The sequence below is a fragment of the Manacus candei genome, unplaced genomic scaffold (assembly GCF_025592945.1).
Source record: "Manacus candei isolate 608988 ecotype Guabito, Panama unplaced genomic scaffold, ASM2559294v1 h1tg000047l, whole genome shotgun sequence".
Lineage (NCBI taxonomy): Eukaryota > Metazoa > Chordata > Aves > Passeriformes > Pipridae > Manacus > Manacus candei.
This window is the reverse complement of record NW_026138095.1, coordinates 10,828,493-10,851,591: the sequence shown is the minus strand read 5'-3', so window position 1 is coordinate 10,851,591 and position 23,099 is coordinate 10,828,493. Positions and strand designations below refer to the sequence as shown.

The 23,099-nt window shown below is 45.9% G+C and overlaps 1 protein-coding gene across 3 annotated transcripts in view; it reads right to left on the bottom strand.

Annotated features, from left to right (window-relative positions):
• MYH10 (myosin heavy chain 10) overlaps positions 1 to 23,099 on the bottom strand; it is a 102,079-nt gene that overhangs the window by 2,551 nt on the left and 76,429 nt on the right. For all 3 annotated transcript variants that reach the window (XM_051797457.1, XM_051797456.1, XM_051797458.1), the window contains 25 exons: positions 22,429 to 22,622; positions 20,803 to 20,924; positions 20,420 to 20,489; positions 20,160 to 20,320; positions 19,485 to 19,593; positions 19,272 to 19,403; positions 18,180 to 18,386; positions 17,166 to 17,303; positions 16,552 to 16,675; positions 14,099 to 14,270; positions 13,071 to 13,283; positions 12,828 to 12,972; positions 11,575 to 11,781; positions 10,487 to 10,591; positions 9,262 to 9,414; positions 8,692 to 8,940; positions 7,936 to 8,148; positions 6,666 to 6,878; positions 5,311 to 5,472; positions 4,541 to 4,669; positions 3,232 to 3,320; positions 2,568 to 2,691; positions 2,274 to 2,482; positions 1,133 to 1,241; positions 719 to 891 (listed from right to left, as the gene is read on the bottom strand). In XM_051797457.1, the coding sequence (XP_051653417.1) occupies positions 719 to 891; positions 1,133 to 1,241; positions 2,274 to 2,482; positions 2,568 to 2,691; positions 3,232 to 3,320; positions 4,541 to 4,669; positions 5,311 to 5,472; positions 6,666 to 6,878; positions 7,936 to 8,148; positions 8,692 to 8,940; positions 9,262 to 9,414; positions 10,487 to 10,591; positions 11,575 to 11,781; positions 12,828 to 12,972; positions 13,071 to 13,283; positions 14,099 to 14,270; positions 16,552 to 16,675; positions 17,166 to 17,303; positions 18,180 to 18,386; positions 19,272 to 19,403; positions 19,485 to 19,593; positions 20,160 to 20,320; positions 20,420 to 20,489; positions 20,803 to 20,924; positions 22,429 to 22,622 (3,922 nt within the window). The remainder of the gene's footprint in view (positions 1 to 718; positions 892 to 1,132; positions 1,242 to 2,273; positions 2,483 to 2,567; positions 2,692 to 3,231; positions 3,321 to 4,540; positions 4,670 to 5,310; positions 5,473 to 6,665; positions 6,879 to 7,935; positions 8,149 to 8,691; positions 8,941 to 9,261; positions 9,415 to 10,486; positions 10,592 to 11,574; positions 11,782 to 12,827; positions 12,973 to 13,070; positions 13,284 to 14,098; positions 14,271 to 16,551; positions 16,676 to 17,165; positions 17,304 to 18,179; positions 18,387 to 19,271; positions 19,404 to 19,484; positions 19,594 to 20,159; positions 20,321 to 20,419; positions 20,490 to 20,802; positions 20,925 to 22,428; positions 22,623 to 23,099) is intronic.

The window sequence follows — 23,099 nt, the reverse complement described above, 5'->3', positions numbered from 1 at the left end:
AGCACCAGGTCACCCAAGGGGAAAATTCCCACAGGGAGTCTCAAACCTCTCCCCTGTCCCAGGAGCCAGCACAGTGTGCTCCAACACCTCTGGCATTCCTGCTTGGTTTATGCCATCACCTTAATTTTGCAAGTCCCAAATAATTTAAAATGCTGTCTCTGTAGGAGCACCGAGCACAGACCAAGCAATGAAGAGAGTGGGTTCTCTCAAAAACTCCAACAGCTGCTTAGTGAAGCTCAGCTCAGCTCAGCACCCTTGAGCCAGGCCCAGCAGCTCAGCCCCTCTGTGCCTCCTGACATGGCCTGTGAGCTGCAGCTGCAGCCCTGCTGCCTCCCCCTGTCCCTGACACACACCCTGACCCCAGAGACCTGCTCTCAAAGGAACTGCTGCAACACTCCCACCAGTGCAGGCCAGGAAAAACAGGATCGGTACCAGCCACTAGAGAAGCACAACCGAGCCACGTTCTCTGTCACATTTACCTGCAGAGACCCAGGGAAGCTGCCAACATAAACTCCAAAGAGTTTGAGCTCAAGAGCTGTCAGGAACATCCCTGTGCTGTGGCAGCTTCACCAGGCTCAGACCCCAGTTCCCAGCAGGCTCCAGTCTGACCCATTCCCTAATATCAGGAGCTGTGCTCCTGCAGTTCCCCAGCTGGGTGCTCCCCAAGGATGAGTCTGTGGGCTCCCAAGGGCTGGGATGACTCCCTGCTGGCACTGACCTTAGCCTGTTTTTGAGGGTGCTGACCTCCCTGCTCAGCCCCTCGTTGGCCTCCGTGGCGTCGTCCAGCTCCCGCTGCAGTTTGCGCCGGGACGCGTTGGCCCGAGTGGCCTCTTCCTCTGCCTCCTCCAGCTGCCTCTTGAGCTGCTTCATCCTGGCATTGGCCTTTTCCATCTGAAACACCAAGCCAAATACTTGGGATCACACCAGAAAGCTGCCCCCCATGACCTCTCCCCACCACCAGCCTCACTGCAGGCTCAGCCCGGACCCCTGAGCTGGGAACACCATGGAGCTCCCGGGCCTGGTTTAGTCACCAAGGTGGATTCCCTCAGATATTTTCATTACAATTCTTCACAAGCCCTTCCTACCCAAAGGAGGTTTTATTGGCCTGTTCAGAGGAACAGCCCCCACCCACCTGCTCCTTGTACTGGTCTGCGTGGCGCCGCTCGTCCTCCACCTGCATGAACACCTCCTTCAGCTTCTTCTCCGTGCGCCGGACCAGCTTGTTGGCAGCTGCTCTTTCCCTGGAATAACCAAAAGCCATCATTTGTCCCAGTACTTGAAGGCTGGGAATACAAGTTCTGTCCTTCCTGAAGGCTCCTGTTGTGTAACTGGTACCAGAGTCCTCTGCACATGCCTGGCACCAGCAGTGGGACGGACTCAGTGCTGGTGTGCCAGGGACTGGCTGGGAGCATAGAATGTTAAGGAGTTAGAATGGACTATGAAGATCATTTAAACCCAAGACCCTCTTCCATGGGCAGGGACACTTTCCACTAGACCAGGTTCCTCAAGGCCTTGGCTTTGATACTTCCAGGGATGGGGCAGCCACAGCTTCTCTGGGCAACCTGTGCCAGGGCCTCATCACCTGTACAGTAAAACATTTCTTCTTAATATCTCTCCTACATTTCCCCTTTCAATTTGTACCCATTACTCCTGCAGCTCTCAGAGCACAAAGCCTTAGCCCTGGGGTGATGTGAGCATGGAAAGAGGGCTCAGAGGGTGCCTTCATAAGGACACTGGACAAAGAAACTTCAAAGTTACTGCTAATCAATAACATGGTTCTGCTGCAGAGCCCAGAAAGAACACAGGTGGTGGTAGGACAGCCCTCACCTGCAGATTTGGAGAGAAGCCAGCTAAAAAAAATTAATTTTGAGAACCAGGATTGCAAGGATGGATAATTCCCTGCAGAAAGATTTCTGGAGAGCACAGGATTCATCTCAACTCAAACTGTTGCACCTAAGCTGTCCCTCTAACCAAGAGACATGGGGTCTCAAGGGGACATTTCATCTCGTCTCAAGTAATTTCTGCAGCACCTTGTGGCTCCTGGGACATCACCCAACATGTCCCAGGGTTCATTCAGCTGTTAGGAAGCAAATTGATTCTGAAACTTTCAAGCCCAGCTACTTTACAGCTGCCTTGTTAAGGGGTGTCTCCTAAGCAGCAGTTTCCAGACAATAAACCTGTGCTCTGAATTCACATCTCAGTCTTACAGAAAGTTCAGGCATGGGAGTTTAAGGCATTCAACTGACACAGGAAAACCAGATTTTATCCCTTACTTGGCTTCCTGCTCAAGCTGTTCTTCGAGCTGTGCAATCTTGGCTTCTAGGGTGGAAATTGTTGCCTTGAATTTGGACTTCACAGAGCCCTCCAGTTCCTGCAGCTTGGCCTTCAGCTCCTTGTTCTGCCTCTCCAGCTGCTGCCGGGCGTTCTCGCTCTTCTGGGCCGCGCTGCGCTCCCCGGCCAGCTCCGAGTTGAGCGTGTCCACCTTCCAGGGGAACACGGGGTCACTCCGTGCCACCAGAGCCTCCCCTGAGCTGCCCACCCAGCCCAGACTGCCACCCCAGGGTCACCTGCAGCGTGGTCTTCCGGAAGCGCTCGTTGAGCAGCTCCATGTTGCTCTGCTCCTCCTCCAGCTCCTCCTCCAGCTGAGCAATCCGAGCTTCCAGCCGGCGCTTCTCGTCCAGCAGCGCTGACCTGGAGAGGGGAGCGGGGTCAGCACGTGTTCAGAGCCAACAGAGCTACTGGGGAGTTTTAGAGTCATGGAATCTCCTGAGTTGGAAGGACCCAAAAAGATCATCCAGTCCAACCCCTGGCCCTGCACAGACACCCCAACAATCCCACCCTGTCCCTCAGAGTGTTGTCCAAACCCTCCTGGAGCTCTGGCAGCCTTGGGGCTGTGCCCACTGCCCTGGGGAGCCTGGGCAGTGCCCAACCAGCCTCTGGGGGAAGAGCCTTTGGCTGAGATCCAACCTGAGCCTGCCCTGACACAGCTCCAGCCCTTCCCAGGGTCCTGTCCCTGGTCACAGTGAGCAGAGCTCAGTGCTCTCCCTCCTGAGGAAGCCGGGGGCTGCTCTCAGGGCTCCCCTCGCTTCTGATACTTTAAACACAAATCGTCGGGAGAAGCAACTGTGTCAGTAACTATCTGGAGTTTTTATCCTGCAGCCTGGCAGTACAGCCCTTGTGAGCCCTCAGAGCAGGGCTGCTGTTCCTGCAGCTCTGCAGTTGCTGACTCACTTTCCCGAAGCGCTGTTGGCGATCTCATCCGCCAGCTCGTCCCGCTCCTGCTCCGCGTGCCGACGGGCTCGCTCCGACGCAGCAAACTCCTGGGAAGGGTTAGCAAAACATCCATTACAGCCTCAGGAATCTCAAATCTTCTGCAAACCATTCAGCCTTATAATAACTTCCAGGAGATGCTGTGAAGTGGGATATCCCTGAGGGATTTTAATGGATAAGCAGAAGCAACAGCTGCGGAAGTCAGGATACACCAGCTTGACATTCCAAGCCCCCCACTGCCATCTGACTGCAGTGCAGTTACTTCTCTCCATCCCTGAAATGTTCCCCAGACACAGCAAAGGAAAAAAATCTTTGAAGATCAGATTCAAGCCCTCAGCAGCAGGAAAAACCACCCTGGCAGCAATGCTCTAACAGACACGTTCAGTGTAAAGTGGGCACTAAGGTAACAAACGGTTTAGGATCTTACAGAGCGCACAGCAAGAATACAAGGAAAGAGTAAAAACCAAAAAGCTTCAGCACAACAGTATAAACAGCAGTGAACCTCATATTATAAATCTGCATCAAGTGGCAGAAACCCCCAAGCATTTGCTAAGGAGGACAATTAAATGCCTGACTGATTGTCTGAAGGCCACAAAGTCCACCTGGAGAAGCTCCAGTGGGTGGTGGGTTGTCTCAAATAGACCCCAGTGACAGTGTAGTGAATCTGGGCAACTACTTCAAGCTTTGACCTGTAGCTCATTCAGACAAAAGAGAGGCACAAGGCAACCCTGCTAATGTCTGACCTTGTGGCAGACCAGGAAGAGAAATGGGGGGAGATCAGAGAGATGTAACAAGATCTGGAGCTCTGCAGAAATTGTCAATAATGAGGGCAAACATGTCTGTGAGAGAAAGGGATTAGGACCTGAGAGGGCAGAGGGATAAACCTCCACATACTCTAATGGTCCACTGAGATACTGGAGAGATTTTTTGGGCTTTATACAACTCCAATAATAAATTTTAATTTCCAGTAATCAGTTCCAGTCCTGACACTGTGCACTGCATCTTTCAGAGACTCTCAGAAACACCTGCCAAATTGTAGAGAAGCCTCAACTGTGTTTAAGCAGTAGGAAAGTTTTCCTGCTACTGCAACTTTTCAGTCCAGTCTCCTAAAATGATTCCTACAAAGCTGTAAGGACTTCACTGATGACTTGGAGCAAGGGGAACAAGAGAGTTCTCCTGGTCCATTTCTCTGTTCAACTCACTGGATTGATTTTTACTTTTTTTAGTCTCTGATCTAGCAAGAAAAACAAATCTCAGATTTCAAGCTCACCTCTTGGAGTTGGAGTATTTCTGCTTCAAGACCCTTGAGTTTCTTTTCACTCTCTTTGGACTGGGCAAAGATCTCATCCCTGGATGCACGGGCCTCTTCCAGCTCCCGTTGGTAGTCCTTCATCTGAGCCTGCAGTTGGAAAGCAGGGTAAGGAAAAGCTGCACTAGGACAATCACAACATCTATTAGTAGCTCTGAAGAACTTTAGCCTTCAAGTTATAAGGCCTTCCTCTCAAAGTGGCTTCATTCCACTTGAAGGCATTTCCAGTTCTTATGTTCACAGGAAAACTTCATTTTCTCATCTTTCCATCCCTCAATTCCTTGCCAGAAATATCACATTCTTAAGACTTCACCTCATTTCACAGAATCAGAGTGGAATCTTAGAATGGCCTGGGCTGGAATGGACCTCAAAGCCCATCCAGTCCCACCCCCTGCCATGGGCAGGGACACCTTCCACTAGCCCAGGTTGCTCCAAGCCCCGTCCAACCTGGCCTTGGACACTTCCAGGGATGGGAAAAGTGTTTCTGCCTGTGGCAGAGGGGTTTGGAACAAGACGAGCTTTAAGGTCCCTTCCAACCCAAACCATTTTAGGATTCTATAAAAGGATGAGAGGAGTTTTGAGCAGGGGACAAATCCAGGCCAGATACCCTTTGACACATCACTGGAGTCTGATTCTCCTTTTGCCTTCAAGCTCCAGATGCACTGAATGAAAAGCCACACCCTGGGCCGTGTCCCAGGACAGGAAACAGCTCCATTATCCCATGTGCCCACCTGGAGCTTCCTCAGCTGTTTGATGGCTTCATCCCGAGCCTTGTTTGCAGCCTCTATCTGCCCCTCCAGGTCCTTCAGATCCATCTCCAGTTTCTTCTTGGCAGCCACAGCCAGCGCCCGCTGCTTCCGCTCGTCCTCCAGCTCCGCCTCCAGCTCCCGCACCTGAGGGACCAAGGATGGGACAGGCTCAGTCCTGCAGGAGCAAACAACCCTAAACCAGGGGCTGGGGACTCCAGGGGGCCTGCACAGAGCAGGGTTAACACCACTCCATGGGAAAAGGCCACGGAAGGCACTGCAGATGGTAAGACCAAATCCCCAAACTGGAAGTAGAGATGTCTGAAGTGGCCAAGTGGAAAACCAAAGGTAAAACTCAGCACCTGAAGTATTTCCATTCCAGCCCCTTGCCCAGCACACCCCCCCACCAGTAGGGGTGGCTCTAGGGCAGATGCTACTAATTCTGATGGAAAATAAAATATAAAATCACCTCATTTTCTCAAGAAAACAATAAAACCATTCCCTCTGAATAGCTGTGCTACTGGCATTTATACACCAACAACTTTTCCCAAAACGTAACAAAAGTGAGTGTAGGCAGCAAGTGAGCACAGACTGAGCCAAGTCTATACAAAAATAAAACAGGTTACCAACATGAAAGAATATATTTTGTTTTGAAGGCAATCTCCCTCCTTGGGCAGGCTCAGGAGCTCTTGTCCAGTGCAGGATAAAAGCAACTGTGAACTTCAAAAGCTCTCCAGGCAATGTTTATACCCTTAGACTGGTGATTCTCAGTAACTGGATATTTTTGTTTTCTAGTGATAAACCTTGAAATATTGTGTGTTTTATTCCTCAACACTTAATGTTAATTTAGAACTACCTTCTCCTACAAGCATGACATTCTAAAGTAATTTCTTGAGTCTCTTCTGGCCTCTGTGTTATTAGAATTCTCAAGTCTAGCACAACTGGAAGCTCTGCCACAATTTTCATATAGGAAACTGCTCACTTAATTACAGTTTCTGAATCTATCTCAGCATCCATGTATTTGTTCCTGGACATCAAAAGACTGGCTTGAAAGTGCAAATAACATACCCTTGTCCTTGATATACACCCAGACAGCAACAGCCAAACCTCTACCTGCCCAGGGAGTGGTTTTGGAGGCCACCAGCAGCAGCCTGACACAAAGAGTGGCCAACCCTGAGCAAGAACTATTCTATGGTTTGTTAAGATCAGGGCTTGGGATTTCTTAAAGGATGGAATCTTTAAGCAAAGAGTTTTATTTTTCTGGTAGCACAGAAGGCACAGAGCTTTGGCAAAAGACCCTCACCCCCTCCTGACCACGAAGCACAGTAAAACAGACGTACTTGTTTCACCAGCATCCTCTTTTTCTCTTCATTCTGTTCATCTCTGGCTTGCAGATCTCTGTCAAACTGGGCTTTCATAGCTTGCATGTTCACCTCCAAACGCAGCTTGGCATCTTCTGTGGCCTGCAGTTCATCTTCCAGTTCCTCAAGCTGAGTCCTCATCTCTTCCACCTGCTGCTCCAAGGTTCTCTTTGACTTCTCCAGCTCATGGACCTAAGTGACAAACACTGGTCAGACCCTCTCCTTCAGGTACCTCAAATCAGCAATTTCTAACAGCAGAACAAGTCACTGTATGAACTCAGTGCAGTGTATTTTGTGATGCTCTAGGTTGGGCAATGAATCAGAACAGGCAGAGCAGCATCTCTAAGTCTGTATTAGAGAACCCAAGAAACATCTGTGCAGGTGAACTGTGCAGTGCTGCAGAAAGAGGAGTGAATAAAAGTAAGCCAGGTAAGCCCTTAAACCCAGTGCAGGTGCCACCAGCCACCGTGGGCAGTGGCCAGGCTTGCTGTGCAGACCTGATGAGGCTGGTGGAGCAGGAACCTGACCTGAGCCACCACTTGCACCTGAGCTCAGCTCGCAGCTCCAAGCAAGGCTTAACCACTGAACAGTGTCTGGGGTGAAGCAGAGGCCTCACTCACACCCAGTGCTGTCTCGGTGCAGACACACTCCCCTTACCCAGGTGTAACAGGCCTGTCAGAAGTGTAAATCTGGTTCCTGGAGGAGACAATGCTGTGGGGCTGTAACAGGGGGAGGGCAGCAAAGGCCCTCAGCGAAGGTCAGGCGGCCTTTGCTGCCTCAGCGGGTGGAGGAGGGAGGACACTGAAGGGTCAGTTCTGTCCTGCCTTTGATTCAACCATGGCCTGGAGCTCAGCTTGACCAAAGGTAACAGAAATCCTTATTATCCCTCACTAACATATGAAAAAATACCCCCACCAACATGAAAATGATGAAGTGGCTGCCCCTCCATCTATGACACAGCAACATGTAACCACTTACATCTGGCCACAGTCCCAGCTCCATTTATCCAAAAGTGTAAAACTCACATTTGGAATCCTTCATGCAGAGGGTGAGAATACAACTTCTGAAGAGGCCTGATGCTAATAAGGATCACCCCCTTACTCTGAGCATTAATTCCTCAGCATTTTGGGCCATAAGTCACCTTTGGAATGACTGTCCTTGTGTCACACACACTTCCCCAGCCAGGGAGTTTTCCCTGTTGTTCCCAGTATGAGGTCTGTAACAGAACAGGGTGTGCAAACATACTCACATTTTTGCCCACATCATCTTTAGAGCTCATTAAATCTTCCATATCTGCACGCAGCTGCTTGTTCTGTCTTTCAAACTCTTCCTTGGCTTCCAGGGCTTCCTCCAAGGCCCGAGCCAGAGACAGTGCTTTGGTTTCCTTCTCCCTCGCTTCTGCCTCAGCACGATCCCTTTCCTCTGCATATCTGGCAGAAATGTTCTTTTCTTCTGCCAGCATCTGAACAGAAGAAACAATTAATTCATCTCTTAAGCTCTGTAATCAGGTCCTTCCTGCCTCAGGTGTTTCATTCAATGAGTGGTTAATGCTCTAAGTTTAACTGGCCTCCAGAAGCTGTCTAGTCTCTCAGTCTTGATCTAAGTGCCAGTAAGAAAACAGCTACAGCTACTCTGGGATGAGAGGAGGAGAGCAAGCTACTAATCAAGACTAAATAAGTTTCATATTATTTCCATCTTTCAGTCTTCAGATCCTTTCTTAGTCTATCTTAAGGGATTATAATAATACCCGTAAGGTTTTGTTCCAATATAATTTCCTTTTTGAACAGGAGGAGCTTATTACTGGATCTAACAAGTCTCAAAGATGGTGTTTAACTCACTGAAACTGGAAGTGACAAGTTACTCTTAACAAAGGCCAACTGCTCACCAAAAATTTATCAATAACCGCAGCAGTCAGACCCTTCCTTATACAAGGCTCAGTGACAATAAAGACAAGATGTCATTTAAAAATCATGGAAAGCAGCAAGATGGCAGGGAACTGCAGTACCTGATCAAACTTCTTCTGCTTTTTCTCCAGGTTAGAGACAATCTGGCGTTGATGATCCAGATCCACCATCAGGTCATCCAGCTCTTGCTGCAAGCGGTTCTTTGTCTTCTCCAGTTTGTCATAAGCCAGTGCCTTCTCCTCCAGGCGCTGGCTCAAGGACTCCATGTCCTTCAACAACTTCTTCTTGGTTTCCTCCAAGCCTTCAATGGTTCCCAAGTCATCGTCTACCTTTTTCTTGGCATCAGCCAACTGAAATTTAACACAAGAAAGGAATGTCCCTCAGTGCATCACAAGAGGGAGAGAAAGGCATAGGGTCCAGAGTGCAAAACCAGGACAGATGTCACTGGAAGCTGAAGGAACACAAAAACTGGGAGCAGGGCAAAGTCCTGCCCACTGCAGGTCACTGTACTCATTATTGCAATGGAGAAAGACCACAGGATATTTTATTCCCACATGTGGTCTAGCACGGGTGTGAGTTACATGACACGTTTCCTGAAGGTGTGGGACCCCAATTCATCTCACCTGGGGTGTGCAGGCCTGACACAAGTCCTGCCACTCACAGCAGCTCACCTGTGACTGCAAGGCCAGCATCTGTTTCTCCAAGTTCTTTCTGGCCTCCTCTTCCTCTTCCTGCTGCTCTTGCAGGTTGTTCTTCTCCTCTTCCAGCTGCCTTATCCTGCTGCTGAGGTTGAGTTTCTGGCGGGTTTCCTCCTGAAGCAGCTCCTGTAACACAGGCACAGTTCACAGTGTGATAACTGTCAGGAGCTGGCACTTGAAACCTCTGGGATTGTAGATGGAGAGTTTCAGGTTTGATTATTTTTCTCACAGATTTTGGTACAAGGACAAGCTTGTAATTACATCTGTAATTTGGGTTTTCAAAAAGACACTGACCATCCATTTGGGGCACACTGAAACCTTTATAAAGCATATTTCTGACCAGGGAATCCATGCCAGGGGCTGTGCTATAAATTAATTTTTCTGTCTTTAAAGGGACAAGCACAGAAAGCACCTTCAAAATATATTTTTCTTCTTTCAGACAAGCACATAGAGCACCTGTTTTAAAACACCTGGGAAGAATACATAGCAGCAAATCCTGCAATGGCACCATGCTTCCAAGTTTTTCTGCATTGTTTAAATATAAAGGTCAGTTTACAGGCAGCTGTAACATGGCAGTGGAAACTTCTGCCACAGCAAAAACTAATGGAAGGTGTAACCACCATCCCATCCCCTGTCCCCCATCCTGCTCCTTGTAGACCTCTCCAATTGTGATTAACAGTATTTAGGAGTTTTGTAGTTAAGTGGCCACTTTTATACAGGGAAAACAGAGTATATAGAAGTGATAAATACCTGCAGAAAGCTGAATTTTTAAAATTCAGAACCCAAACCTGACAGTTTGAACTTAAACAGTAAGAACTTCTACCCTGTATAAGACCCAGAGTATTGCTCCTCATGTCTTCCATATACCCCAAGAATATTATTGACTTTAACATTCTACTTGGAAAGGGGTTTTTTATTTGTTTCTTGTCTCCCACACAGACTTAGATATAAAAGAGAAACTGAAAGGCTACCAGCTATCAGGGAGTGAAGCCCAGGTAATGAAAAATCGGTTCCACATGTAGCTGAGCCATCATTATACATCACATTTCACTTGGCTTAACAAGAAATGCAGCTTCTACTGCATTTCAAACCATGGGACTTTCCAAACCATGAATGAAAATGTATTTTCTGTTAGCAGGCAGCATTTCCCCGAGGAACAAAGCTCCAGTGCCAAGTTCAAGCTTTGCTGAACACACACCTGGGTATCCTGAAGCTGAGACTCCAAACTGGCAGCATCCTTGGCAAACTTAATGCCTTTCTTCTCTGCTTCCTCCAGGAGACTGGAGACATTATCCAGCTCATTCTGCAAAGCAAGCAGTGTAAAGGTAACAGTGAGCACTGACTCAAAGCCCACTGGGAGCTGGAAATGCAGAACACAAAACCTCAACAAATTCCAGGCATGGCAAGACAACAACAACAAGATCCCAAAACAGAGGGATAGCCAGCTAAAAATACTGAAGTCTGGCTAGAAACTTCAAGTTGAATGTCAATCTTGAACTGAAGTGGTACAACAAAACAAGACTTATTAGGTTCAGCTACTTAGCACAGCACATTCTGATACCTGCATTCATAGTTCAATGCTATTTTTAATTCTAGGACCATATATTTTATGAAATCATTAATCCAGGGATTACCAGGGTGGCAGCTGGGTTTAAAACATCACTGCAAGAGAAAAGGTTACTGCCAGGTGCCAAGTCTTAGTATTTTAGGCTATGCTACTTTTATATACAGTGAGAGACAGCTTGAAACCTTCCTCAAAGAGAACTGGGCCATTCTCCTTTTGAAGTACTTTAGCTGGATTTACCTAAAGTACACATTGCTGTGGTTTAAATGTCAGCCATGGCTCAATTTTGCCTGTTTTCTCCATTTCCCAGGAAACTGGGCCTGTACTTGCAACCTCTACCTGCCAAGCTCCCAACTCTGAAGCACAAAAGCAAACCTGTGGCCACCATCAATCAGTACATTTTTGGTTATACCTATGGAAAAGCTCAGCTCAATCTACTCAATTCCACAAGCAAAAAACTCGTAGGCAAGCTGTCAGCAGCTGGGCTTCCCACAGGACGTGCTCTCTGGGATGGAAGCCATTTAAAAGCCACTTCAGCTCTCACATAGCCCAGAAAGTTCAGGGTTAACATCAGAGTTGCCCAGCTCTCTCCACCTGAGGCACACCACCACTCTGAGGCACCGTGACTGAGGTGACCTCCCATGTCCCCTACAGGCCATTTCTGCACATGGTTACAGCTTTTACCTTCTTGCCTGTTTTGCAGCAGTTTAGGACTTCCTTACCTGCAGCTTGTTTGCTTTCTCTGCCAGCTCCACCCTGAGCCTTTCCCCTTCTGTGACCTTTGCAGTCAGTTCTTGGACCTGAGCATCAAGTTTCTTCCTCTTGTGTTCAGACTCTGCCTTGACCTGCTGCAGCACCTTCACTTCACAGGCCAGCTCCTTGTTGTCGGACTCGAGGCCTTGCTTGTTTTTTTCGAGGTTTGCTTTGAACTAGGAAAGACAAAAGAGATTCAATCCTTTGTTACAGGTGACTATTTCCTGCTAAAAATCGTTCTGCAACTCAGGTTTACAAGTTCAAAGACAAATTAAGTGCTCAGCAAGTTGGAAGCAGAGGGAGTGTTTAAAATGCTGCCATGAAACATTCTCTCTGTGTCAGCCAAAGATGAGTTAATGCAAGTTATTCTGCTCTCACCCATCACAGGTACCAGCGAGGACCAGGAGATATGAGATGGGATTTGAGTGCTGTAAAATGACTGTTTTAGCAGCACTGTAAGTGGGAAGGAATGTGCCCATTACCAGCTCAGCATGGCTCATCTCACAGAAATAAAAGGGAAGATATGAACCAAAGCTGCCCTGATTTGAGTAGGCAGAGCAGCCTGGAAGTGCAGAACAAAGAACTTCTCAGCACTGCACTGACATTTGTCAAAAACCTTTTCTAAAAAGTAATAATTGGCACACGGGATGTTTAAGTGTGATTCTTACTATATCCCCAGAACTGACATCATCTTGTCACAGGACCCTTTGTTCAGATTGCAGGGTATTTCTCCATTTTTTTATGCTCTCATTGACAATATTTAATGAATAAGGAGCAGAAGGCATGCATGAGATCTTCAGGTGAATAAAGCTGGTGAAAATCAGAGTTTAACTGCTTCATTTCTCAGTTTAAAATACTAATGAAGCTTGTGAAGTATTCCCAACATAAAAAATATTATTCCAGGATATGAACTGTCCACATACATTTGTGACTGACCCAAACTATAATTTCACAAACTAGACACTTCTTTTTTTGGCAGAGTTGGAATAACTGTACTTCTGAACAAGGCACTCAAGCTCCGTGAGTAGGAGCTGTGTGATCCACGTGTGCCAAGACTGTCTGACAGTTGCAATATTGCCAAACCAGCATGATAAATCTCATCCAGGTGCAACTGTGATGCATGTTTAGAAGACAACTCAGCTCTGCAGGTATCATGGAAGGGACCACACCACCTTTGGTACTTATTAAATATCCTGAAGCAGAAAATTCCTTTTCTTCTCACCCTTTTGGCCTGTTCCAGTTGCTCAGAGAGCTCTTCCAGGGCAGTGGCATGCCTCTGCCTGATCTCCTGGATCTGTGCTTCGTGGTTTTTGGTTTCCTCTTCGATTGCTTTCTTCAGTTCAGCCACCTCCTGCTCACGTTTTGTCCTAGAGGAAGCACCAAGGGTTAGCAAGAAATCAGCATTTCAGTCTTTTTTTAAAGATGAATTTCAGTGGTGCCTTCTTAAACAGACACGTGCTCCTACCTCAGCTCCTGTTGTGCTGCAGTGGTATCCAAAGTATCTTCCAGTTCAGTTTTTAAAGCCTCCAACTCTTCACTTAAATCTCTTTTCTGCTTTTCTGCCTTGTTGCGTGAGGCCTTCTCAGACTCCAGGTCCTCCTGCAGTTCTGCAATTTGGGCCTGCAACTCTCTTATCACTTTCAGTGCATTGTTCTTCTGAACTGCTTCTTCATCACCCCTGGTAAATAGTGGCACAACAATTAATGGTATTTCATCTACTCTCAGAACAATCTATTTAAATTATCTACATAAATGAGAACTTAAATTTTCCTTTAGAATAAAACAGACCTTCTAAAAAATCCCAGAATGATTTGGGTTAAGGGACCTTAAAGATCATCAAACTCCAATGCACTCCCTCCATGGGCAGGGACACCTTCCACTAGCCCAGGCTGCTCCAAGCCCTGTCCAACCTGGCCTTGGACACTTCCAGGGATAGATAACAGATATTATGGATAAAATCTCACTGTTACTCTCAACCATAATGCTGCAGGTTACAGATGCATTCTCAGAATGATCAAGCTTTAGTTTACATTCAAATATTCCAATTTTCTCTTCCCACAAAACTGCCTACTTAAGAAAAAAAAGGGTGTTTAGCTCATATCATAACATGTGACTGCAGGACTACCCCAGAAATCCAGACAAAGCCTGTCCTGCTAATCTCTGACAGAACTCTATTAAGGAAGACCCACTAAGAACCATCTGCTTTTCCCCTCCTGAGGCTGAATTCTGTGAGACTAAAAAGCTTCCAGAGCCCAAAAACTACTTTACTCTGGTGAAACCTCTGGGGTTTTTTTGCAGCTCTGCAGAGCAAGGATGCTGAGAAAACACTGAATTCCTTTATTTTGCCATGTCTACACACAGCACAGGTGCCTAGAGATGCTCCAGCACAAATGAGAACTGGTCTATGTCCCAACACTCCCAGCTCCAATGTGCAGCCAAGCAAATTTTGGTTTAAAGCAGATTTTCCCCCTGTTGTGCAGCCCCTGCCCTGACCTGGCCAGAGCAGCCTGCAGCTCCTCCTCTTTCTTGGCCAGCTGGATCTTCAGCTCCTCAATCTGGGCTTGCAGCTCAGCTATTTGGTCCTGCAGGTCTGTTGTTTCACCATCCAGTTTTCTTTTAGCTTTTTCTAATTCCTGGCGGGTCTTCTCCTCCTTTTTTAAGCGCTCTGAGGAAGCAAAGAATGAGACTGATAAATAATTTTTTCTCTTGTCACCCTCAGAAACTTTGGGGGCAGGGCCATGGGGTGGCAGGGAGGGTGGGAAGTTTAATTTATGCTGTCTCAGTTCTTTCTCCAGGCTGAGAAAAATGAAACAGAAAAGGAAGACTGTGGGATTTAGTCAGAAAGTCAAGGTAAAGTCTGTGAATGGACAAAAAAAAAGTCTGAGATAAGGGAACAGAAACATAACCTCATCTTGGTAGGAAAGGAGTGGGATCTAACAGAGCAGCTGTCAGGCCAGATAATCACAGACATCAACATTCAAAAATGAAGATAAACTATGGGCTGGAAAAAAATGATGGCTTGCATGGCTTTGGAAGGGCTAGGCCAGACTCCAAAAGGTCTTCTGGAAAATAGTACAGCTTAAAGAAAACGTGGATAAACCATTTTTCCAAGTGTCTGTGCCACTAACTCACATCCCAGGGATATTTAGCAAGACTCTGCAACCCAGGGAGCTTCCTCCCAGTAACTTCCTTGTGTAGCCAAGACACTCCTGCCCTGAGGAATTCCTTGTGAAAACCCAAGTGCCACAGCCACCAAACACATTTACCTGACCTGCCTGGTGTCTGATTAAGACAATTTCTGCCTGAATTGTCCACAGTTACCTAATGAGCAGGGATGGAACAGATTTAAGTCCCAGGAAGGTTTTGCTTAGCAGAGCATTAACATAATTTTAAATGCATTGGCATAAACTGGAGTTATTACACTTGTTTGACACTTTGTGGATCCCCAGTGCAGGTATTTCTCTCACACCCTTCCTAAGTCTGCTACTGGATCAGGATCATGGTCAAGAATCACCTCCTACAGCCACCCAGGGCTATTTGGGATTTTCCAGACACCCTAAAGTAACACTGCTCTTCTCCAAACAGTTTCTTGTTCCAAAACAAGAGCACTTTTCCCTCTGTTTTTACATTTTGTTCCTGGTCAGTGACAGTTAGAGCAGTGTCACAAGACCCAATTTTGTAACTGAGAAAGTTCCTAGCAAACTGAATTAATTTTTTTCCCCCAAATATCAGTGTCTAGCAGTGCCAAGACTCCAGCAGAGAGACCTTAATGGCTTCTTGAATCATCTCCAAGTGTAAATATCATTTTACTGTGCTTTACTAGCCAAGAAATTGCATGCTTTAAGCTTTAATTTCCATTTCTAAGGTCATCAGTCTTGGAACAGCACAATAACCAAACACATCTGTCAGGTCTCTAGTCCTGATTTAAGCACACAGCTACTCAAGCATTATTTTCCAGTGAGTAAAGCTTACTTAGACCCATCTTAAGGTCTCTGAATACAACTGTTAAAGACAAGGTACATCAATCACTTACTACCCCTATTAGTTCAATACTTTCCTATACTGATAAGGCTTTGCTATTCTTCCATAAGTACATCAGCTTTAAAATATGTAGCAAGACAGGCCATAACACACAAAGTGCAAAAACTATTTCCAAATTAGGGCACAGAGAGCAACTTTGCTTTATATTTTGCAACTTTGACTTGGCAGCTCATTAATGTTGCAAAATATCTATTTACAACAATAAGCAATTTAAAAAAGAAACAATATAAAATGAGGAAAGGTTACATATGGGGCAGGTCTAGTCTGTGACAACACAGGCAAAACAGTAAGAAATAAATGGATGAAGAAATGAACTCTTCACAAAATGGTTTGAATTGGAAGGGACCTTAAAGCTCATCTTGTTCCAAACTCCCACCATGGGCAGGGACACCTTCCATTAGACCAGGTTGCTCAATAAAAACAAAGCATGACAAAATAAATAATATATAGAAATATAGTGCAGATAAAGCCTTAAGAAAAGCAAAACAATGGTGAATTACTTATTAAAAAAAAATAAAATATGGGAAGTCTAATGAATCCTGCTGCCCTTCTTACAGAAATACATGGCTCTGATGTCAGTGTAGAAAAGCAAAGCAACTTCCTAAGATGTTTTACCTTGGCATTGATGGATGCCAACAGGAATTTCTAAATTTGTCTATAAATGAAATGGATTCTCAAAAACAAAAACCTGACAAGTTCAACAGGAGAAAGACTGAGCAGCCAGATGCAACATGGCTTGCAAGAGACACAAATTTCCTTCAGGATTTAGCTCCAAATAACAGCCCTGAAGTATCTCCAGGTAAGGCTTGGCTCCCCAGAGCAGACACTGCAGACACTGTCCAAGGGATCCATCCCCTCCTGCACAGTGGCCAGGCTGTTAATAGGCAAGGCCAGTCAGAACCAACCTTCCAAATCAGTGATCATCATCTCCTGCTTGTTCTTGAGTTTGGCCAAGTTTTTGGCCTTTTCTTCTTCTTCAGCCAGCTGAGAAGAACATTCAGCAATTCGATCCTCCATCAGCTTCTTTTCCTGGTTGGGAGGAAGGGGAAGGACAACTTGTAAAACACCACCTGAAGAGGCCCTGGGCAATGCAAGAACTGAAGGTACAAAACCCACAGAGAGGTCTCTTACAGCACATACAGATTTCATTTCAAGTGAGTATCAATATTAAGGATTGAGTGGAATTGTTTAGAAAAACGAACATTTGTTTTCCACGAGAGGTTTGGAATTGAACACCCAGGAGGCCTGGGTTTAGGACAGCATTTGGAAACCTGTTTGCAAAGACAAACGGTAGCTGTGATAGTTTCCAGCTCTTGGATTTGGAAGAATCATGAAACTGGAAAGAGTGCACGACAAATAATTCCCTTGGGAATGTCAGTTCAAATGAATCTCCAGTGCCCACAAGTCCTCAGGTGCATATTTTACAGATAATGTAACAGCAGGCTCCAACTGAGAGCTGTCACTTGGCACCACTATTCCCTGTGTGCAGTATCTCCACCATGCACACTACTGGTCTCACCTTCAAAAATTTGGAATTTTGGTCCTCCAGCAGTAGGATCTCTTCCTCCATCTTCTTGATCTTCGCCTCAGCTGTCACTTTTTCAAGCTGCAACTTCTGTCGAGCTCCCTCCTCCTCATCGAGCTGCTCCTCCAGGTCCTGGGAAGAAAAGGCAACTGCATCTGTGCACCTTCCAGGCTATCCATGTGGTAACTTTCTTTTTTTTTACACTTAGTGACAAAAATGAATTATTTTCAAAAGCCACCTGCCCTACCATACACTAAACCCACATTTGCTTTGTTAGATTCATTTACAGCATCAATGATCTGGGAATGAAATTAAGGGCCATGTGATACACATGGAATTTCTGGTGCTCTGTGTTTCAGCTTTGGCTGAAGTGTGCTGTCTAGGAAACACACACTCATTTCAACAGTCTGTCACCTTTTTAATTCCAATTATAAAATAAAAAAAATGTAATTAATGACAATTATTTTGAGAGACAGGTTAAGTTCTCAGGTACTCCCTTTTTCAGGAACCCTGTCATTCAAAAGGTAGCATCTAAATAGTATGATTTTCACAAAAAAACCCATCCAAGTATTTGGAGGAGAGGACATTGTCTGCAGTTTTGTAAAAGTCAAATGAGGAATATTCTTCATGATATTCATTGGATTTCAGTCAAAAAGGAACATCTCTCTCACAAGTGACATCATCTGGTCAGTCTGGTCATTCCTGGTTCCTTCCCTCTCAGAAGCATTTGCTATCTTTAAAGATCTTTAAAGAATTTAATTCTTAAAAAAAGAATTCTTCTTTAAAGAATTTCTCCTTTATAAATACCAACAGGGCATCCTGACTTTCTTTCTCTCCTCACCCTCATATATCTAGAGACACATGAAGCTCATCAAACTGAACACAGGGAGAGGATTTAAAAATTCACTTATTCCACTAAGGAGCAAATTCCTCCATGCTGTGAAGGTGCTGAGGGAGCCTCCCCATCCCTAACTGCCCTTTTCCATTTCCAGTTCCTGAGAATCATACCTGAATATGGCCCTGCATTTTCTTTTTCTCATTCTGCAGTATTTGGTTTCTTTCCTCTTCTTCCTCAACCCTGGACTCCAAATCATGGAGAATTTCTTCCAACTCTTGTTTTTTGGCAGCCAAGCGAGCCCTCATCTCCTCAGCTTCTGCAAAGAGCTCTGTCTCAGCCTGGAGCTGCTCTGCAAGAATGTTCTTCTCTTCTAGAAGCTGCAAACATACACAAATGAAGTAAAACTTTAAAAATGACACTTCAAAGTCTCTTGTGAGAGATTATACATATGACAGCTACAAAGTTACTTAAAGGCCAAGTTCTGCTCCAATTTTTGATTCCCTGGTCAACATCCCAAGCCAAAGACTTTGAGATGGGATTTTAGCTGCAGTTCAGAAGACACCAGTTGTGGCAGTGGGGCTACAGCAATATCCTCCAGTTTAAGGAACAAATCCCTCTGCACCTCCTCCCCCTTCCCTGTTCTACCAGCAGCAAAAAGATGAGGGAAGTGCCCATTTCCTGGACTGTTCCTTGCACTCATCCCTGCAGTGGCAGAGCAGTGCCATGGAACACAGGACTTCTTGCCAGTCCCAGTCCCGACCCCTGAGGATACAACTTGTCACCGGCCTCCACTTGGACATCAGCCTGTTGACTGCAACCCTTTGAGTGCCACCATCCAGCCCATTCCTTATCCAGTGAGTGTCCAGTTTAGAGACAAGGATGTCATGCTGGACATGCCAAGTGCTTTGCACAGGCCCAGGCAGGTGACATCAGGTGCTCTTCCCTTCTCCACCAACACTGTAACCCCATCACACAAGACCACCAGCTTTGTCCAGTTGTCATAACTGTTTCCCCACTCCTTACCCAGCCCATGCACAGACTGACACTGCCACTGAAGTTCTCCTGTAAGCTAGGAAACATGATGTTTAGCCTGCACCCCTGCAGGAACAGCTCATGCTGTATCTTCCAATTCCATATTCCTGGTGACTGTGAAAGGACTCAGCTCTCCTGATACTCGGTGCTTTTGCTCCCCAGTGTCTCCCAACATGGTTTCGTGGGATAACTCACGTCCTAGATATCAAATGCTGATCTTAGACACCAACCTGTTGATGTTTCCTCTCCATTTCTTCAAGTTCTGCCTCCACTTTTGTCTGTTTTTCTTTCACCTTCATGAGCTCCTCATCCTTGGCTTGAAGTTCTTCTTCTTGACGAGTGACCTGAAGAAGAGGCTTCACCTGCAAAGATTTGAAAAGAACGAGTGAGAAGCTGCACTCACCTATTTATAGGTGAATATAACAGAAGAGAACATCAGGAACCTTTGTGAAGACTCTCCACCACTGCCAGTGCCTGAGCTTTAGATATGCAGCACAATTCCTCTGCAGGATTTTCAGTGCACTCAGCTGCTGCTGTTTCTTTGCAAAGGCCCTGAAAGACAGACAGAGCAAAAGGTTTGTGTTAAATGCAGCTGATCACATGTCCATGCTTTTAATTTTTAGGTTACCCAACTCTAGAAAACTGCAGACCATGAATAGGCTTATAAATAAAGTTTCAATGACTACACTGATTTGAGTTCTCGCTCCTATGAAGAGTCAGAGCAAGAGCTGGAATCACCATTTCAGAAAAACAATTACAAATGCTATTTATTCTTACTTTTAACAGGTTTTTTTCTTAGAAAAGACTAAATCAGGATGGATTAAACACTTTGATTTCAAAAAAAGTCACTTTCCAGAGTATTTCCTGGACTTTCAGAGACTTTCTTTGCAGCCACTGTAAAGAGCTGCATGGGTCACATGAGTGAGGAAAGGAGATATCAAGGAATGAAGGTGCAAATTCTTATTAGGTAAAAACTGACTAATATCCTGGATGCAGCTACAGCTTATCAAGCAAGACACTAAGAAAATCTCTCTTGAAATGGAAGTTTTGACGCACAGCTCCCTATCAAAGAGGCTTAGGAGACCCAAAAGAAGATCCAACCACAGGAGCACACGTACTTCCTGGCCAGGTACCCTCTGCACACTGCCTGGAAGAAGATGATGATGTCTGTGATCTTCAGATCCCTCTCTTCTTCCAAGTGTGCCAGGACACCAGCTCGGAAGAAGATCTTGCTCTGGCCAATTCTGTATAAGTTGGGGTCCAGCTCCAAGGCTCTGATCTAAATGGACAGGTGAGCACACTGTTGTTACACCAAGAAAAGGGCAATTTTTGTTACAACTTTTCAGTGTTTTGCCAACATTTAAGTATAAACACTTACCATACGCTCACAGGCTTGCTTACCATCCATGAAACCTTTTGGAATTGCATTGGGAGTGAGGATCTCATACCTTTAAGGCAAGTGAAAAAGCACTTTTACATTCAACGAGAAGCTGTATTATTTGAAATATAAATAAGGCTATAGTGACAAGTGCATGGTTAAGGAATTTCTCCAGGAAGTTTTTCCAGCAGGTTGTTTCCCCTTCCCCTACTGTCTTTAAAATAACCTTGGAGTATTTAACTGCTTCAAGTTTGACCTCCCACATGGGTTTTGATTTTCTTTGAGTAGGGTTGGGGGAGGAGGGAGGGGTGTTGTGGGGTTTCTTCAATTATTTAATAAGGAACTGTAGCTCCTAAGAACTCAAAGACTGTTTCTGCTGTTACCTCTGTCTGAATTCCTGGAACACTATCCTGTTTGGAAATCCTTGTCGACAGATCCTTATTCCTTCCAAAACACCGTTGCACCGGAGCTGATCTAGAACCAGATGTGGATCCAGTTTTCCAGCCTGGACAAAACAAAACAAGCATGAGTTTTAGTCTTTCAATTGGTATTAGTGAAAAATTAACTCCTAACTTTTAGTACTGCTCAGAGCTGCAGAGTCAGGCCAGGTGGGAGCTGGACAGGCTATTTGACACAGTTGGGGTAACAAAAGCCTGACACCTGACATCCAAATTGTTCCTATTTTTATACATCAAGATAAATGGATAACTCCAGAGCACCACCCTAGAGGAAAGCAGACAGTACCACAACATCACTCAAGAATACTTGGACATCCAGTCTAATTTAACCATTAACACTCTAATGGGAATGAACTGGGTTGCAACTCAGTGTTCACAAGTTCCATATGTTATGAAAACTGCTGTTTGTCAATAGTGAACATTTAGTACACAAGCTTCTGAAAACAGAACTTCCTACAAGGCACAAGTATTTTACAGGTTATTTACTGAGAGATGTTATGCACCTAATAGGAACAAGGATAGCAAGTGGTATTTGCCACCTGCCTTGTATCCAAGTGAACGTTATCCTTTATTCTGCTCTGGAACTGGTTGGAGATTAGACAAAAGTTCTTCCCCCCGAGGCTGGTTGGGCACTGCCCAGGCTCCCCAGGGCAGTGGGCACAGCCCCAAGGCTGCCAGAGCTCCAGGAGGGTTTGGCTGATCCTCTGGGGCACAGGGGGGGACTCTTGGGGATGGGCCTGTGCAGGGCTGAGGGTTGGACTCAATGATCCTTGTGGGTCCCGTCCAGCTCAGCACATTCTGGGACTCCGTGATACATTTTTTGTGGAGATTTAGCAGAAAATATCTTTAAAGTCTCCTTAAGCATCACACATTTACATTTAGAGCATGTACATGTGTGGGGATCTGTCTTGCCAAGCTGTGCATTGACCCTGTGCCTCCACCCAACGAGTTTGTCTTCAACCACTGGCAAGTTGTACATAGTAAATAGAGCCACCCAAGTGCCTCCTGGGAGACACTGGATTATCACACAGAATCCCAGAATCAACTAGCTTGGAAAAGACCTCTGAGATCATCAAGTCCAACCTCTGACTTATTTTATAATTTTATTATTATAATTATTATTACATATTAATTATTGGATTGGCCCAACTCAAGGCCTTGTATATATTTTTAAAGTCAAACCCCTTTGATGAGCTCGTAGCACGAGCCTGGGCTCTTACACCTCCCAGACAAACTCAGTACTTTGTTTTTCAAGCTACTCTCCACAAAGACAACGGTCTGAATCAGGGGATGTGCAGGGAACTCATCATGGCTGGGCTTCCTGACCAAAGATTTGGGAAGGGCTCTGCCCACATTTGTTACAAGCACGCTGGTGGCTAAAAAGGCCAATAGGAGCAGGGAACACCAAGGGGACATTTATCAGTGTGAGATCTGGGGATTCTGACTGCGAAAGGAAGGCCCAGACTCCTTCTCCTTCCAGCCTTGCCAGAGTCCCAGCCAGAGGGAGGCAGGTGAAGAGCAGGGCTCAGGGGAGGGGTGAGCAGCCCATACCCTCTTCTCGTGGTTGGGGATGATGCAGCGCACGAAGTTGGGGTTGGTGTTGCGCAGCGTGGCCATGAGCTTGGTGAGGGACTCCTTGTAGAGCTGCCCCACGGTGCGGAACATGCCCTTCTTGGTCTTGTAGGCGGAGCCAAAGGCCGTCTCCGTGATGCCGGTGACCTGGTCCAGCCCCACGATGCGATCCACTGGCAAGGACAGAGGACAGAGGTCAGGGGGCTCTGCTCGGGCCGGGAGAAGGGAGGCAGGAGGAGGAGGCAGTGCAGCAGCAGAAGCTTTGCGGGACAATGACAGAGGTGCCGTCGGAAGGCAAGGCAGGGACGGGGACACTGTGCACAAGCTTTGGGACCAAAAGCCACAAACTTATCCAGCAGAAGAGTGTAGCTTTAGTTAGGTACAGACTGAAATATCCAGCTCTTTACTTGCAGTTCTACATGACCAGTAAAGCTATTTTCTTTGTTTTAAATCGGCTTTATAGAGATAAAAAAGAAAAGCTGCCTGGAAACTGGCAATTATTGGAATTCTTACAATGCAAAATATTTCGGGGTTGAACATTTGGAATGACACATCTGTGTGTATTTGCTTCGAGTGAAGAGTCACTTATGACAATTATATAGATTAAATCTGAGTTTCATTGAGTATTCAAATGTGTTTTCATAAAAATT